The 18835-nt window shown below is 40.8% G+C and overlaps 1 protein-coding gene across 13 annotated transcripts in view; it reads right to left on the bottom strand.

Moving 5' to 3' along the window:
• Positions 1-18835, bottom strand: part of TANC2 (tetratricopeptide repeat, ankyrin repeat and coiled-coil containing 2) — a 379268-nt gene that overhangs the window by 21847 nt on the left and 338586 nt on the right. For all 13 annotated transcript variants that reach the window (XM_045044003.1, XM_019818072.3, XM_045044005.1 and 10 more), the window contains 4 exons: positions 14366-14488; positions 13515-13751; positions 8670-8855; positions 6305-6398 (listed from right to left, as the gene is read on the bottom strand). In XM_045044003.1, the coding sequence (XP_044899938.1) occupies positions 6305-6398; positions 8670-8855; positions 13515-13751; positions 14366-14488 (640 nt within the window). The remainder of the gene's footprint in view (positions 1-6304; positions 6399-8669; positions 8856-13514; positions 13752-14365; positions 14489-18835) is intronic.

Raw genomic sequence — 18835 nt, 5'->3', positions numbered from 1 at the left:
TAATGATATTAGCCACTTTTACCATGAAGGAAAAATTTTTAACATTTATTTGTTTTTGAGAGGCAAAGAGAGACAGAGTGCAAGTGGGGAAAGGGCAGAGAAAGAAGGAGACACAGAATCCGAAGCAGGCTCCAGGCTCTGAGCTGTCAGCACAGAGCCCAACGTGGGGCTCAAACCCAGGAACCCTGAAATCATGTCCTGAGCCAAAGTTGGATGCTTAACCAACTGAGCCACCCAGGCACCCTTCCACGAAAGAAACTCTTGAAGAAAAATCATCAATAAAATCACATTTAAATGGGCTCACAATATATGGAGACAACTGTAATAATAAACTTATGATTAAACTTACTTGGTTTCATTTTTCCTACCTAGCCTGTCATCCCTGCTTTTGACCTCCCTCTTTTTTGGTACCTCTTCACTACAAACCTTTCACGGGTCTATCTATGCCTGGGTGGGATGCTGACAGAAGGGCCTTTGCAGAGTAAGGGCTATTTTAGAATTAGTCAGGAACCACTTCTGGCCAACCTCTACTCCTGGACCCTTAAACCTAAAGAACTAAAGTCAGGATCTGCAGGTCACAGGGGCTTGGGCCAGTTTTCATTTTTTTTTTCTTCATTAGCTGAGACAGAAGTTTCTAGTACATTTGCAACTATTTTCATATGAGGGTCAGAACTGTTCAAGGTAATAGTCTTAAAGATGAGAGAAGAGGTATAACAAAGGTTCTTCTGAAGACAAAATAATGGAATTACAGATAAAAAAAAATAGCTACAGCAACTATAAGGGACACAGAAAGAAACTTAACATTCTTCTTTCTGGGCTGCTGTCCATCGTTCATGATCTTTGATAGAGTAGAGAGTCCATGGGTGCCGATTTCATTCTCTGAGTACGGTTTCAATAGTTGCAAGAAGGATTTGAAGATATACTTTCTACTAAGTCCATAATTTTTTTAATATATATTTTTTTAACGTTTATTTTTTTAGAAAGAGAGAGAGCACAAGACAGAGAGAAGGGGACAGAGGATCCAAAGAGGGCTGTGCACTGACAGCAGAGCCTGATATGGGGCTCAAACTTGTGAACTGCAAGATCATGACCTGAGTCAAAGTCGGACATTCAACCGACTGAGCCACCCAGGTGCCCTACTAAATCCATCCTTGAACAAATATAAATTTTTCATTTCACCATGGGGTCTCAAATGCATAGGTTCAGTGTTTTAAAAAGAATGTGGATAGAGAAATTTTTCCCAAACTGACTTGGAAAACTGATGTGGTGATCATCAAGTCCTTCCTTTATTATGGCTACCTACTCCAAAGACAAATCAGAAAGAGACAATATTTGGTAAGTGCAGATAATATTTCAGTTTGCAAATGTTGGTATCTAATCAGGGAAGCAACAGAAATTCAAATCAAATGGTCACTTGAAATTTTTTTCATTGAAGGCAATCTGTGGCATTTTTGTCTTTGGGCTTGGTCAAATTCATCCACAGTTAACTCATATGCAAAGCCAAACTAACTACCTGTAGTTTCCACTAAGATTAACTTCAAGTAATCTTTTCTTCCCTCAAGGATAAGAAGGGCTTATGAAGAAAAATGTGACAGTTTTAGAAGATGTATTCACTCAAACTAGATGTATCTATGCCTTGTCTTATGTGTATTTTCAGTTTTATTTTTGAACTGTTAACACTGTCATTTCTGTCCTATTCCTCACAGGAGGGTAGTAGTGGCTTATCTGAGATGAGGGTCATTTCCAAGCCCTGAATGAGTGAATATAGGTATCAATGGGTATGATTATTTACTTGAAGTTTTGTCTCTTGTTCCTTACATCAAGGTGATCTTCCCTCTTTGCCAAGTTCATATATCTAACAGTTCAGGAAAAACAACAACAACAACACTGTAATTCTTGGGTGAGAAAATAAGAGTGGCTTAAGAACTTGACTGGAAATCATGTTGTACACCTTTAAGTTTACACATGTTATGTGAAAATTATATCTCTATAAAGCTGGAAAAAAAAGAACTTGACTGGGGTAGACACTTGTTAGGAATCTTAAGAATCATCTTGTTGGTACATAAAATAAATGATTGGGAAATTTTCTAACTCTTACTTTCTGATTCCATTTAAAGTAGCTATGAGGTGATAGGGCTGCAGCAAACCTCCCTTTTAATTCCCTGGGTATGGTGGGGGAGGGTAAATACATTCTTTTTCACGGAAGAATTTATAGCCTGCTGGAGAAAATATAGACAGTATTTCAGAATCAAGCCTTTCACCCATGATGCCAGTTTACAGAACACTGTTGAGAATGTACAACCAGTGCCCATCTTGAAAGCTAAAATTTATATTGTTCACTCTAACCTGGAGTTAGACTGCTCTGGCTGGCCCATTTCAACTCATTGGATAACACATTTATATGAGAAGGAATGTTCCATTTGGCTTTTTTCTTTGTTGTATCATCTCTGTTGCTTAGGTTATGATGTAATTTGGCAGGAATCTCCAGCTGATAGCTGGACATGGCCATTAACACAGCTGGCCAATTTCATCTCAGAACAACACAACTATGTAAAATGGGATCTGTATTTTTCAAAATCCAAGAGCAAAAAACTGCTCTGGCTGGATTTTATAGAAGTCTTATCAGAAACTGTTAAAACTTTTTGAAAGAAAGAAGATTAAGGTAAAGCCAGTTCTATAAAACAACAAACTGATTCTTAGAGCAAACAGCAGTTTGGAGCCAAATCTCTTCCTAAAAGACCAGTAACAGAATTTGTTCCGTAGCCTGTCAGCATCTGATGAGATTATCTGACATAAGTGGTCTTTTTTTCAAAGTGAAACATCTAAGGAGTCTAACGAGGCAGACAGGATGCAACTCAGAGTTGGGAAAATAGCCAAAGTCTGCTTGGATGGGATGGTGACACTAAGCAGAATGCAGCAAAGCAAATGGCTCTTCTGTTTATCTATTTTCAACCATGAAAGAACATAACACAGACGGGTCGTGCACGGCCAATGAGAGGGAGGTGGTTGGGGAGACATAAACTGATCACTGGTATCCAAAACAACATTAATTAAACATTTATTGAGCTATTTGTCAGACACTGACTGTCTCTGCTCTCAAGGAACTCAAGGTTGAGTAAGGATAACAGACAAAAAATACACTACTATCCAGTGTATACGTTTTTGGAGGTAACGCAGAGAAAGAAGTGTCTGTGATCTTTAGGAAGAGATGTTAATCTGAGATAAATGCTGAAAGAGAAATAGAAGACTTACAGGCATGCAAAGACAAGGCGAGGCATGCTAGGCACAGGGAGAGCACATAGTAAGTTCGCACTGATGTGGGAAACAACATGTTTATTGTTACTGGAGTTACTAGAGAAGCCAGGCAATAGATGAGGCTAGAGATCATGACTGGTCTTCTTAAGAATATGCTAAATCACTTCATTAATGGTTCAGGTGGTCAGTAAAGGGTGGTAAGCAAGAAAGTGACATAAACAGACTGTGGCCCACAAAGATCACTTTGGCTGAAGCCACAAGGGAGATGAATCAGGAAAGGGTGACAAGATCAGCTAGGAGGCAGTTGCAATAAGGCAGGTGAGGATGATAAGGGCATGAGTTATGGGCATCTTGTTTATTTGGTGAACCCTTGCTTCTTTTGGGTCATAGGATGGTTCAGGCCCTCCAGAGTTGCTAGAAGCTTTTAATGCTGGTCTTGGTCTATGCTCGTAAGACAAGGGAGAAGAGGGAGTGGTGAACAATATTGTCACCTTAACTGCTTTTCTTCTGTACTGTTCCATAAGAAGTCTATGGAAACCCTGTGGGATGGGAGGAGACCAGCCAGATGGTGAAGGGTGGATGTAGGCAGATACTATTTGGAAGGATAAAGAGGCTGCAAAAGGAGGACAAAGGCAACTAGGATATTCTATTGACCTGCTTTTAGAAAACCCACTATATAAAAATTATATCTCAGTTAATATTTCACTATATGCCAAGATAAATTTCACTGATTCTAAGACGCGCTTTTCTTCCCTTCACGTTTTAACAACTCTAAAATTGGGGTGAATTTCGCAAGTGATGTGATAATAAAGAATGGTGGCATTTGATAGGCTGAGGGTTTCTTTTTTTGTAGTAGCACAAAAAATAATGGCTATATAGTTTCTTGCAGTTAGCGGTGCCTTAGAATTGATACAGTAAATGATACAGATTGTTGGGAACATCACAACCACTGTATTTTCCTGAGGTAAAAATTGTGTTGTTCAGACCAGGGATGTAGGTACAAGACCCAACCAGCTGGCTGCAGGTCACAGACCTTCATTCTCTATATAAAGGGGACATATATAAGATTTTGCCATTGGAGAAATAAAACATCACAGTTCGATGGGTCATTATAAACTGTAAATGACTATGTGCTACAAGGTAGAAAGGAACACGTACGTATATTTAGTAAATCCATCACTATAGACCAAAAAGCAACTCGTAGTCTCTTCAATATTAGTAGTGAAGGTGTAGGGACATTATACATAGTGCGAACATAATTTCCTAGAAAATCTTCTGAAGCCAAATAACTGTTTATAGATCTGTAAGTTATATTACAAATGCATTTTATTCTAGCTCTATTTAAAAAGCATTTTATGTTTATAATGCTTAAATTATCTCAATAAATATTAAGTTAAACACAACATAATTCCGATTACAAGCAAATTGACATGAAGCTTGGATTTTTTTTTTTTTTACAATCTTGAGATATGGTCCATATTTAAATAAATTAATGTAGCAGACTTCGTTGCACACCTTAAAATGATGAGATATTTAAAAAGACCTGAGGGCACACAGTTTTATTCTAATAAGAAACTCCTATCAATAAAAGTAAGTCTTCCACTTGGTTCACTCCCTTCTTGAACATTTTTAAGAAATTCTTTCAAGTACAGCACTAAAATATGCTTGATATTCATCACTATGATTACTAGTCTTACAATTCCTATCCCCTATCACCATCAGGCCATATTTATTTATTTTTTTGCCCTCCCCTGGGGTTCCACATGGCCGGCCTGGCAACACAGTGCTGGGAAAGGTCGAACTACCGGGAAGTCCCAACATGTCCGTCCCTTCTGCAGCTCTGTTGCAACATACATACTCCAGAACTGCCGACATCCTGGTCAGTTCCTTCTCCTCAGTTTGTCCTCTAGCTTCCCGTAGGGGAGAGTCCCGGAGACAGCAGCTGTTTCCAGCTGCACAGTTTCCTTTAATCTGTCACGGGCTCTTAAGCTGCAGCTGCCTGGCATCTGTTCCCTTTGGCTCTTACAGAGGGAGGGATTGTTTGAGAAACAAATTCCTGAGCTCTGGACCATTCTACATGATGTTAAAGAAGCCATGAAACCTACCTATGATTTTTGCCATCAATGGAAATAAGACAATTTGATAGATAGCTCGTTGTAAATTTTAAATGAATTCAAGTGCCTTCTTTATTTTTAGTAACATTCTGACTCTAACCAAAACACATACCCTTCTTGTTTAATAAAATATTCCCCCTAAATTGGCCATCTCAATATTGGTCAACCTCTGGCAAATATGATACGTATCTGTGGTGACTCTACAGCTTTCATTGCCCTGGTCTCATAAAAACACATAAAAGGTTACTAATGTTTCTCCAGATGTTCCAGTTTAGACTTGGGGGAAAGACAATAATCATTTCCTGCAAAGGCCACAAAGAAGAAACTTCTGTTTATGTGGTAAGTACCAAGCAATATAGAAATCTCTTGGCTACAGATCAGAAGGGACTGCCATGGGCTGTGCCTGAGACGGTGGTCCCTTCATTTCACATTCAGAGAGCAACTGTACTTGTAATGTAGCAGTGTAACCATGTCAGATACCACTCCGCCTGATAACACTTGGTTAAGCCAGAGGTATGGATACAGATTGAATCTCCTGGTTTACAACTGCAGGTGGAGCCATTTTGATGGGAGAAACATTTACACGTAACTACTGCAAGGATCACATAAAAGAGAGGCCACAACTATTTTCTGCTCCGGTTTGGCACACTGGAAGGAAATTTTTAGTCTTTTAAAAATATTTGGCAACAGGAACACGGTAAAGTTTTGGTTGAAAGAAGACTCCGGTGCTAATGATATAGAGAATCCAAAGGGAAAGAGGAAGAAGGCCATTGCTTGACTTTTCACTTTGGCTGAATCAATCTCCAGTACAAAAGCCATCGAGATGGAGACTACCAAAGGTATACCAGAGGAAAAATCAGGGTGTGAGATGCAGCGTGTCCCCACACAAATACAACACATTTATGAGAAAAGATAGTAATGTCCATGAGAAGTACCTGTCTCTCCCCAGAGACTGTCAAAGCTGTTGATCTGCGCTCGCTCTACTTCTTCTTCATCTTTTTCTGGAAGATCAAGTAGGTAGGAGACAATCTGAAACAAGAAGTTGTGTCAGCTCACACTTCAGGTGGGAAACTATGCTACCAGCTCTAGCCTGTGAGGTTTGAAAGATACCTGGATGACCCAAGGGTGACAAGATCTCTTGCACACGAAAGAAATCAGAACTGACTATCCCAGCCAAGAAACCCAAAGCTTCCATGATGAGCATCTGTTTTATCGGGTACGGTTTTTTTTTTTTTTCCAAAAAAATTGTTAATGTTTATTTACTTTTGAGAGAGACAGAGCATGAGAGGGGAAGGGACAGAGAGAGAGAGAGAGAGAGAGAGACAGAGAGAGAGAGAGAGAGAGAGAGAGAGACAGAGAATCCAAAGCAGGCTCTATGCTCTGAGTTGTCAGCACAGAGCCCAATGCGGGGCTCGAACTCACGAGTTGTGAATCATGACCTGAGCCGAAGTCAGATGCCCAACTGACTGAGCCACCCAGGTGCCCCTATCGGGTACGGTTTCTATGTTTCTCTTCAACACCATTCACTTACATAGCATGTGGCTTTTAAAACATTTTTTATTCCTTGTATTTAAGTTGAAGAAGCAAGCCCTCATTCTCCCAATAAAAATACCAATAAATAAAGAGAAAATACTAATCAATCAATAAAAACCAGAAAGCAAATATGGAGGAAATCTAGGGCTGTATTTCATCAAAGTACAGCAGTGATGATTTTTTTTCCTCTCAGAAATACCAAGACAGCTGTGGGGACAGCAAAGAGAGAATGACTACTGACATGAAAGCAAAAGTGACAGCTGTTTCCAGGGATCTGTCTGTAGAGAGAGCTCACAAACCCACTGATATTAAATATTCCAGTTTTACTTAATATCCCTTCGGTGGCACATCAGGTCAGTGGGCAGGGTAGCTGTGTCACTGCAGCAGCCCGTGCCCCGTGAGCCAACAGTTACTGGCCCGTGACAGCCGAGCATTACATTGCCAGTTTTGTAAGCCGGTTGCTGAACGAAGGTGTTTGTTTAAAGTTAGGTAACAACCAACTACATTATATTAAAAACAAAGGTTAAAAATACAAAATTTCATGACTTCTTAATTATTTAACTACATTGTGCATTGTCTGTACTCCTGATCGTGTCTGTCTGGTGGAGACAGCACACAGTGGTGTGCTGTGCCTCTGTGCATCTCTTCACAACCCTGTCCTCAGGGCTGTCACATTGGTCACTCTATATCAGCTGCGGTGGGAGAATTTACACCTTGGAAACTGGCAGACATTTCACATCAAGAGTTGATTTACTGCTAAAGCTCCAAGAGGTTCCAGTTTAATTAATATAATTGGTATGAGGGTAAGTAGTAGTTTAACATAGATCACATATCAGATTTAATGACAATAAAATTATTGGGAAAAGAGAAAATTGGAGTGTAGCTCCATTTGTAAATGATTGCTGAGATGCAACCACAGGTTGACTTAAGATATGAATTTCACAAAAATCGAGCATTTCATTAAAAGTATTGTATATTTCATTATTTGTAAACTGTGTGCTATGTGTTCTTCATAGCCGTAAAATTTACACTAATTTTAAGTACGTACGTACGCGCGCACACACACACACACACACACACACACACACACACACACTTCTGCTCCACTACACTACCCTCTTGGATCTTGGAGCTAGATGTTAAACATTTTCTGGCAAGTATCAATTGCATATATTTGCCACTATATTATTACTATCAGTAATAAATAAATTAGCAAAAATACAGTTTGTATAGTGTTTAACAGTTTTCAAAAGCACCTTTTGTACCAGCTTTGTAAAAAAAAGTATTTATTAGACCCATTTTCCTGATGGGCAACTAAAGTTCTAAGAGATTAGGTAAATTACTCAAGGTCCAGAGAGAACGAGTAGCAAACTGGTCCTTCTGAGATTCCAAATGTTGTGCTCTTCCCTTTCCAAACCGCCTCCCCATGTGAATGCAGGTCAGTAAATAAGCCTGAGGAGCCCAGTGTCACTGTCTGTTATATCAGAGTGGCAAGATGGGGAGGAATTAGACTGGCCGATTTCCAAAGTACTTTCCAACTCTCAAGTGCTATATTCATAATTCTACATATGCTGGTATTTGAGAATTCAAGTGCTTCATGCAGTTCAATTTCCTATTCCTCAAAGCAGTGACCAAAAAGCTAATTCATACTAATTAGGCTGGCAATTTTGTAATAATGCAACCCTTTTTAGCCTGTTTCCTCAGTCCTTCAATACACGGCTTGAAAAAAATCCCCCAAATCCTCAACCTTATCACCTGTTTTCTTACCTCGGTGTAGCCCATGCTGGCTGCAGCGATGAGGGCCTGCTGGATGGCATGGCTCTTCTTAAATACTCCTTGCTGCTGGCCGGCCATCGTCCAGTCACACTGAATCAAAAACTTGACAACCTCCAGATGACCTCGGAGTGCAGCATGGACCAAAGCGCACTGCCCATTCTTGTCCAAATGATCCACCTCGAGGGGAAGGACAGAGAAATGTGTGTGAACAAAGACTTGTGGCCGCACTTCTGATCCAGTCACACTGGCCCACTGCACACGACTACACTACCAAGAGTCATCCCTTCCCATATCCTGAACCATTCTCTAGAGAAAATCTAGAAAGTTCTCGCCTACTCAGGCTAGATCATTGCTGAGCTGTAACTCTGGTAGATATCCCTCAGGGGAGAACTTCTTTTCATAAGGCCAGACTTTTGTTTTCACAGAAAAAGGGACCAAACAAACAAACAAACAAAAACCCAACCAAAACTCCCAGCTCCAGCTTTGTTTTCCTGAGATACATTCTCCTTTGTCCTCAAATAGTTCTTTTCAGACCAAGATTTGAAAGACTGTAGTTCTGCTGGCACAAAAAACTGTCTTTGAAATCATGAAAGGGAAGAAAAACATTCTGAAGCTCACATTTTTTGGTCTTCCAAAGAAGCAAAATACCTCATATCATGAATCATACTTTTGACCACCAAGCTTTGGCGGAGGCCACTTCTTCCTTCCAACGGGAGGGCGGAATCTCAAGGATCTGGCCAAAATGGCTAGCAGTACTTGGAGCTTGAGGCTAGACCATGTTCCAATAGCAGCTTTGCTAGCTGCAGTGGTGGTTACAAGTGTAGGTTGAAAGAAGAGCCTGGTTAAGATCAGTCTACCATAAGGTAGCTACAAGTTTCAACAGAAGAGTAGCCTCGTCTGGCAGGCAGGCTTCCAGGGGTAGTTAGAGCACCTGAAACGTAAGTTCTCCACCTGGTTCTCCCCAGTTTTAGTTCCACCCGGCAATCTATTCAACAAATGTTTATTGAATGCCTACCATGTGCAAGGTACCACACAGGATGAAAAGGTGAGTAGGACAGTAAATATAGACTCTGTTCTCAAAGACTTTCAACCAAGGTAGGGCAGGTGCGACCAATATAAACAAAAGCCTATCCAACAAGGAATAATAAATGTCATATGGAAAGTAAAAGTGCAATAAAACTGGAGAGAATTCCCAACTAGAATCAGGAACAGATTCTGAAGGAAAGGTGCTATAGTCTGAATGTTTTTGTCCTCTTGAATTGTATGTTGGATTTCTCACCCCCAGTGTAATGATATTAAATGGAGAAGTGATCAGTGTCCTAATAGAAAGGTTGCAGAGAGCTTGCTTTCCCTGTTCCACTATGGGAGGACATAGTGAGAAGGTGCTGTCTATAAACCAGGAAGCTCTCACCAGATGCCGGATCTGCTGGCACCATGGTCTTGAGACTTAGTTTCGGAACTGTGAGAAATAAATGTTGTCTATTAGCCACTCAGTCTACGGTATTTTGTCATAGCAGCCCCAACAGACTAAGGAAAGGCCCATCTCAACTGGCTGAGATAGTTAATGACTAACTCTAGTTGTTGTAAGGTAAGGCACATGAAGGGGAAGTTTCAACTACAAAGTTGAGAGGGTCTTTTGGGACCAGGGTATGGATACTTCTGAATGCCAGGCTAAGTTGTCTGAATTTTAATCAGTAGGTAATGGAGAGTCATTGAGAATTTTCATGCGCATACTGTATTTTCAAAAACTAAGAGGATGAATAAAATGTGTTTTGGCTCATTGGAGAAATGATTAATTCCTGGGCTGGGGCATTACTAGTAAACAATGAGTATGGAACATCTTGTGGTGCCATAAAGCACAGAAACACTCATAAAATAATTTAGTGGAAGTTGAAAGGATACAGGAACCAACTTGAGGGAGGTCCCAAAGGCCAAATCTTAGGCAATTTGAGCAAGAAAATAAATAATAATGGTAATGGGTTACATAGGTCATAACATAAAATAAATAAAGGAACCCATAGTGCTATAAATAAATAATAAATACATACACGGGGGAGAAGGGACAACTCTTCTTTACATTAAAATTCTAATTAATAAATGTTGAAGGAATGAGGGAAACAGAAAAATCGCCATTAGGCAAAAACACCATAGCAATCACTGCAGCAAGAATCTCTGACAGGTGGGACCCTAAAATCAGTGAGCAAAAGCATAAGAAACAAGCTATCTGCCTAGTCTCAAAGCATATCCCTAAAAGATACTTCTTAATTACAAAGGGAAACACAGTGGCTTCAGAACTGAGAAATCTGGAAGGCACAGTCCTGCCCAAGGGAGAGAGGTTAGCATCCCTGTAACAGGGGATCTGACGATGAGGAAAGATCTATCTAAAAGATCTCTCATTGGGGTGCTTGGGTGGCTCAGTCGGTTGAGTGTCTGACCTCAGCTCAGGTCATGATCTCGTAGTTTGTGAGTTTGAGCCCTGTGTTGGGCTCTGTGCTGACAGCTCAGAGCCTGGAGCCTGTTTCAGATTCTATGTCTCCCTCTCTCTGCCCCTTCCCCACTCATGCTCTGTCTCTGTCTCTCAAAAATGATTAAACGTTAAAAAAAATTTTTTTTAAAGATCTCTCATCTAATGCTGAGAAAATATCAACCTACAAATGAAGAACATTCTAAAAATAATAATATTCTACAAATAACTACAAATTCTTCAGTATTTTGGTGCTGATGCCATGGGACAGAGTTTGAGGGTGGAGAAGACCAAAGGAGAGAATCTCAGTGAACAGTGTCATTAGGAGAAGGAAGAGAGAAGAGCAACCAGACAGGCAGGAAGGGAACCAGGCCTGTGCTACAAATTCTGGGAAACGTGTCAATATTGCCAACACTATGGAGAGGTTTAAAGGGGTGAGGAATGAGAAAAGTTACTTTACTTGGTGATTGGCAGTTGTTAACAACTTTTGAGAGTAGCTTCGGTTGAATGTCAAGAGGTTAGGTGTTTTGTTCGTTGGTTGGTTTTTAAAGATTTTATTTTTAAGTAATCTCTACACCCAACGTGGGGTTCAAACTCACGACCCCAAAACCAAGAGTCACATGCTCCACTGACAGAACAAGCCAGGCATCTCCTCTGCCATTTTTTTTAAGGAATATTTTTTATTAGGCCCTGAAAGAGATGAAAAGAGACTTTCTCTCTTTTTAAAAAGGCTTTATCACTTTTAATTCTCATGGTGACCCTATTAATCCTTTTGATGGATGCAAATAGTGAGACAGAGGTTAAATGACTCATCCAAGTGCTCACAGAAAGTAAGTGTAAATGTAGGCTTTGACCATGTGACGTTTGATCCCAAAGTTTTTTATTTTAATGACTTAACTCCTCTTTCCTTCATGGAGGCCAGACTACAAGTGGTGAAGGGGCAGTGAGGAAGCAGGTAGAGATGGCTCATAGGACAGGATTGGTGGGTGTGGAAGGGAAGAGATGGAGTGGTGCTTCCAGTCAGCAGGAGGGTGGGAAGTTGCTGTCTGGGTTACAGGACACATTCATAGGTTTGTTGAGAATTCAGAAAGAGAATGAAACAAAATGTGAGAGAAGAGCAACACAGAGATAGAAAACACAGGTGGAGCCAAGTGCTCTGGAAAGGAAGGGAAGCACTTCCTCCTCTGAGGCAGCAGTGAAGCGAGCGTAGGTAAGGATTAATAGTCTTGAGATGAAGGCACATTGAGATGAACTCAATCTCGGTAATGTAGGAGGGCAGGAGAGGTGGGGCAGGATCTTGGGAAGAATTCAAATGATTTCCGTATCTGCTCTGGGGAAAACAAGAGAGGGCTTAGAATGAGAACTGGGCAGTAGGGAAGATCCAACCGAGATCAGAATATGAGTTTGCAGCAGTAGTAACAAGGTCCAGTTGTTCTGTTTTTAGGGATGTTCATTCAAATGAGCAGGATTATAGGTGGACATTATAGGTCTGTGTCACAGTAAATATCTAAGGCTCTGGGATTTAACTGAGAATCTCGAGTCCCAGTTCCCGAAAGTCTCAGGAGTCCCTCCCTTCTTCCCTGGTAAGAACACTGGACACCTCAGAATGAGGTCATACATATTACTTATATTTCACCGCAAAACCACTAAAATCGTCCGTTTGTTTTCAAGACAAACAAAATGCCACAAGGCTACAATTTTCCTTAGAGGCCGACATTTTTGAGACCAGCATTTTTCTTTTCACCAAAATTTTGAAAGAGAGTTTTCTTTCTTTCTTTTTTTTTTATCAGCAGCTCTTGAAATACCACGAAGCAAACACTTTTTCAGAAAGGTCTTCTGAGAATTAAAATACACCAGCAGAGACACTTCTGAGGGCATCTGAATCATGTTCTCCCCATACCACTATGGCGCTGGTCCTCAAGGCTAAGGTCAGGGAGTCTGGCCCCTGTTCTCAGCTCCGTGGCTAGTTTTCCTTCTCTACATATGAAAGGCTCAGAGTCTGTGGGCACAGTTCAGTTAGGCCCTCCCAGCGCAGGGTCTTTGCTCCTGTACTTCTCCTTCCTTCCTCACCCTGCGCCCAGTAGAAAACTCCTTGGCAGTTAGGTGGGGACTTTTTGTGGCTGCTGATAAACGCAGTTTCCTAAGTACCTCCCAGGGGTTTCAAAACTGTGTCCAGGTGTGGAATGGGCAGTGGCAAGTGGACACACACCGGGCTCCCTGTGATTTGCTCCCTCATGTATTTGATGTGCTCTGCCTAGACTCGTGAGGTAACACAGGAGACAAGGAAGACTCTACAGCAGGGAGGGAGGAAAAGGGAGGAAAAGGGAGGAAAAGGGAGGAAAGGAAGAGGAGCAGAGTGGGGCAGCCATTACCTTGGCGCGTTTCTTGCACAGCAGCACAACGATGCTCAGGTAGCCTGCTGCCGCGGCATAGCCCAGAGGAGTCAGGCCGCTTTCCGAAGACGCATCCACGTTGGCCCCAAACTCCAACAGCAGGGCCACCATTTCTGTGTAACCAAGATGAGACTGCACACACAGAATTGGAGCATTATTTAAAACCTCTGTCCGGTAATTAATGTTGGCACCTCCCAAGATCAGGAGTCGGCTGACCTGGAAAGAAGTAAACAGAAATTACACACAGGCCAAGATCAGTTGCAATCTTTCAGCCACCTTTAATCAAGTCCCCTGGGACCCCACAACAGCACCCAGCAGCATCTAGTAGCTGCCCTATTTTATAGTCTTCACTTGCTCCTTTCTCAATACTTTGCCTTTAGAAAGGGTGGTAAAATGTCTCCTTTACATGAGCTGCTCAGTCATGAGCACAAATGTCACCCACACAGTAGTTGTGTTCACACAGTCTCTGCTAAGTGAACAACAGTTCAGAAAAGCTCCTACTGACACAAAGCCTACCTGAGATCAATTTACTGCCTAGAAGCAGGAGCACCTGATCCTATAAACCAGAGCCAGCTCAGAGAAGGTAGTAGTTTAAGAGGTCTGGTCTTCAATTCACAGAAAAAAATGCAACAATTTAAAATACATCCGATTATCACTGCTTCTCCGCCTTTTGGTTAAGACCAAGTGTAAAATACATTAGATTATCAATAAAAGACTGACTGGCAGGAGACAGTCTAAGGCAAGTCAAAGATCAATTAAACAGCCACTTAAATGTCCTAATTTTACTTTTGCACAGCTAATTCTTTAATCTGTCATTTACATGCATTTACCTTTATATTTGGAGTGTAGAGATTTCGTAAAGATGCCAATGCCATGGAAAGGCCTTCTGTGCTGTAGGAGATCCAGAGACCTTGGAGGATAGAGGAGGACACGCCAACTTTTTTACTCAAACCCTGAAAAAGAAATCAAGTCAATTATTAGCCCAGCTAAAGAGGACCGTCGGTAGTGAGTTAGTGGCCTCTACATTTGTTGTACTAATAAATGAGAGTAGAGTCTTGCCTTAACAATGTCCATGGCCAGCAAAACCAATCTACTCATGGGGATAAAGACTAGTCCTGTGGCAACAAGCTAACTTAAATGGTCTCTATCTTAGCAGTCTCTGGCAACAAATCTACTTATTACCCTTCTTTTCTGCTATGCTGGATCTAATTCTTTCCCCACATCTTTTCTGACAAAGATAATGCAGTGTGGTCACTGATTTCCATCTCATTTTCTTCCTGGGCATTTGGGAAAAGATGTTTCCCAGCTTCCTTTACGGTTAGGTGGGCCATTTGACTGAATTCTGGCCGGTGAAGTATGGGCAGAAATAGTATGTTGCATCCAGGCTTGGCCCCAATCCCCCTCACCCCCCCACTTTCTATTGCTTCTCTTGACTGCGGGCTGGAAGATCCAGCGGAGGAGTCTGAGGCCCTAGACTATTTCAGAACTACTACATGGAGGGAGCCTGCCTAATAATCTTCCCTGAACTGCAATGTGAGAGAGAAAAAACCGTTCTCAAATCACTGAGATCCTACAGGTTTGTTATAGCAGCTAGCACCCCTCACCGTGACTAACACACCCTAAAGTGATCACATCTGTTCATCCCTACAAAAACAACATAGGTTTGATTGCCATCAGCAATAAATTTTCTCTAGTATGACTGAATAGGTCCCACGCATGTACTAATGTTTGCTCCCTTCACCTGGCTTCTCCAAAAGGAAGTCAGAATAATTTTGAAAATTTCTGGATAGTCATATATTCTCTGGCAATCATTTTACTCTTCTGCCTATATCTGGGTGAAGTGAGTTAAAGCAGGAAATCCTGAGGAAAGGAAGATACTAACAATGAAGTTTGGCACCTAATAAGTGGATCTGGGGAGGTATTCTCTTAAAAAACTTAAATTACTTTTGCCTGCTTTGTTCCTTGAAATGCAGGTTGTTTTTGCCTAGAATACCTGCATATGTCCAAAACAGCAATTCATGGCCAATCTTATTTTATTTATACTCCTGCCCCTATTCCCCAGTCCCCATGACTGAATTATTTTGAAGCAAATTCCAAACATCTTTTAAGTTACTATATAACTATTTAAGTAAATGCCTCAAAAAAGATAAGGGCTCTATTTAAATTTTTATTTGAGAGAGAAAGTGAGAGAATGCTAGAGAGTGCAAGTGGGAAAGAGGCATAGAGGGAGGGAAGGAGGGAGGCAGGGAGGGAGGGAGGGGGGGGAGAGAGAGAGAGAGAGAGAGAGAGAGAGAGAGAGAGAGAGAGAGAGAGAGAGAATATCTCAAGCAGGTTCCATGCTCAGCACAGAGCCCGATGCAGGGCTTGATCCCACAACCCTGGGGATCATGACCTGAACTGAAATCAAGAGGGATGCTTAACCGACTGAACTACCCAGGTGCCCTGATAAAGGCTCTTTTTAAAACAAAGCTCAACATCATTATCAAACCTAAAATTAACATGGACCCTATAATATCAAATATCCAGTGTTCAGATTTCCCTGACTGCCTCAAACAAAGAAATAATTTATTTTGGTCTGAATTGTGATCCATAAAAGGTCCACATGCTATAAGTGATTTTAAAACACTTTAAAAATATAAATAAAAAATTAGATATTCTTCTATTAATTTTATTTATTTATTTAATGAAATTTATTGTCAAATTGGTTTCACCCAACACCCAGTGCTCATCCCAACAGGTGCCCTCCTCAATGTCCATCACCCACTTTCCCTTCCCCCCACCCCCATCAACCCTCAGTTTGTTCTCAGTATTTTAAGAGTCTCTTATGGTTTGCTTCTTTCCCTCTCTGTAACTTCCCCTGCCCCTCCCCTTCCCCCTGGTCTTCTGTTGAGTTTCTTAGAATCCACATATGAGTGAAAACATACGGTATCTGTCTTTCTCTGCCTGACTTATTTCACTTAGCATAACACTCTCCAGTTCCATCCATGTTGCTACAAATGGCCAGATTTCATTCTTTCTCATTGCCAAGTAGTATTCCATTGTATACATAAACCACATCTTTATCCATTCGTCAGTTGATGGACATTTAGGCTCTTTCCATAATTTGGCTATTGTTGAAAGTGCTGCTATAAACATTGGTGTACAAGTGCCCCTATGCATCAGCACTCCTGTATCCCTTGGGTAAATTCCTAGCAGTGCTATTGCTGGGTCATAGGGTAGATCTATTTTCAATTTTTTGAGGAACCTCCACACTGTTTTCCAGAGTGGCTGCACCAGTTTGCATTCCCACCAACAGTGCAAGAGGTTTCCCGTTTCTCCATATCCTCTCCAGCATCTATAGTCTCCTGATTTGTTCATTTTAGCTCCCTCTGACTGGCGTGAGGTGATATCTCAGTGTGGTTTTGATTTGTATTTCCCTGATGAGGACTGATGTTGAGCCTCTTTTCATGTGCCTGTTGGCCATCTACATGTCTTCTTTAGAAAAGTGTCTATTCATGTCTTCTGCCCATTTCTTCGAAACTGGATTATTTGTTTTTCGGGTGTGGAGTTTGGTGAGTTCTTTATAGATTTTGGATACTAGCCCTTTATCCGATATGTCATTTGCAAATATCTTTTCCCATTCCATTGGTTGCCTTTTAGTTTTGTTGATTGTTTCCTTTGCAGTGCAGAAGCTTTTTATCTTGATGAGGTCCCAATAGTTCATTTTTGCTTTTAATTCTCTTACCTTTGGAGATGTGTCACGTAAGAAATTGCTGCAGCTGAGGTCAGAGAGGTTTTTTCCTGCTTTCTCCTCTAGGGCTTTTATGGTTTCTTGTCTCACATACAAGTCTTTCATCCATTTTGAGTTAATCTTTGTGAATGGTGTAAGAAAGTGGTCTAGTTTCATTCTTCTGCATGTTTCTGTCCAGTTCTCCCAGCACCGTTGGTTAAAGAGACTGTCTTTTTTTCCACTGAATTTTCTTTCCTGCTTTGTCAAAGATTAGTTGGCCATACATTTGTGGGTCCAATTCTGGAGTCACTATTCTATTCCATTGGTCTATGTGTCTGTTTTTGTGCCGATACCATGCTGTCTTGGTGATTACAGCTTTGTAGTAGAGGCTAAAGTCTGGGATTATGATGCCTCCTACTTTGGTCTTCTTCTTCAATATTACTTTAGCTATTCAGGGCCTTTTGTGGTCCCATACAAATTTTAGGATTGCTTGTTCTAGCTTTGAGAAGAATGCTGGTGCAATTTTGATTGGGATTGCACTGAATGTGTAGATTGCTTTGGGTAGTATTGACATTTTAACAATATTTATTCTCCCAATCCATGAGCACAGAATGTTTTTCCATTTCTTTGTATCTTCTTCAATTTCCTTCATAAGCTTTCTATAGTTCTCAGCATACAGATCTTTTACATCTTTGGTTAGGTTTATTCCTAGGTATTTTATGATTCTTGGTGCAATTGTGAATGGGATCAGTTTCTTTATTTGTCTTTCTGTTGCTTCACTATTAGTGTATAAGAACGCAACTGATTTTTGTACATTAATTTTGTATCCTGCGACTTTGCTGAATTCATGCATCAGTTCTAGCAGACTTTTGGTGGAGTCTATTGGGTTTTCCATGTATAGTATCATGTCATCTGCAAAAAGTGAAAGCTTGACTTTATCTTTGCCAATTTGGATGCCTTTGATTTCCTTTTGTTGTCTGCTTGCTGATGCTAGAACTTCCAACACTATGTTAAACAACAGCAGTGAGGGTGGACATCCCTGTCGTGTTCCTGATCTCAGGGGGAAAGCTCTCAGTTCTTCCCCATTGAGGATATTAGCTGTGGGCTTTTCATAAATGGCTTTTATGATGTTTAAGTATGTTCCTTCTATCCCAACTTTCTTGAGGGTTTTTATTAGGAAAGGATGCTGAATTTTGTCAAATGCTTTTTCTGCGTTGGTTGACAGGATCATATGGTTCTTTTCTTTTATTAATGTGATGTATCACATTAATTGATTTGTGAATACTGAACCAGCCCTGCAGCCCAGGAGTGAATCCCACTTGATCATGGTGAATAATTCTTTTTATATGCTGTTGATTTTGATTTGCTAGTATTTTGTTGAGAATTTCTGTATCCATATTCATCAGGGATATTGGCCAGTAGTTCTCTTTTTTTGCTGGGTCTCTGTCTGGTTTAGGAATCAAAGTAATGCTGGCTTCATAGAAAGAGTCTGGAAGTTTTCCTTCCCTTTCTATTTTTTGGAACAGCTCGAGAAGAATAGGTACTATCTCTGCTTTAAATGTCTGGTAGAATTCCCCAGGTAAGCCATCTG

The sequence above is a fragment of the Felis catus genome, chromosome E1 (genome assembly GCF_018350175.1).
Source record: "Felis catus isolate Fca126 chromosome E1, F.catus_Fca126_mat1.0, whole genome shotgun sequence".
Lineage (NCBI taxonomy): Eukaryota > Metazoa > Chordata > Mammalia > Carnivora > Felidae > Felis > Felis catus.
This window is presented reverse-complemented; position numbering and strand designations above follow the sequence as displayed.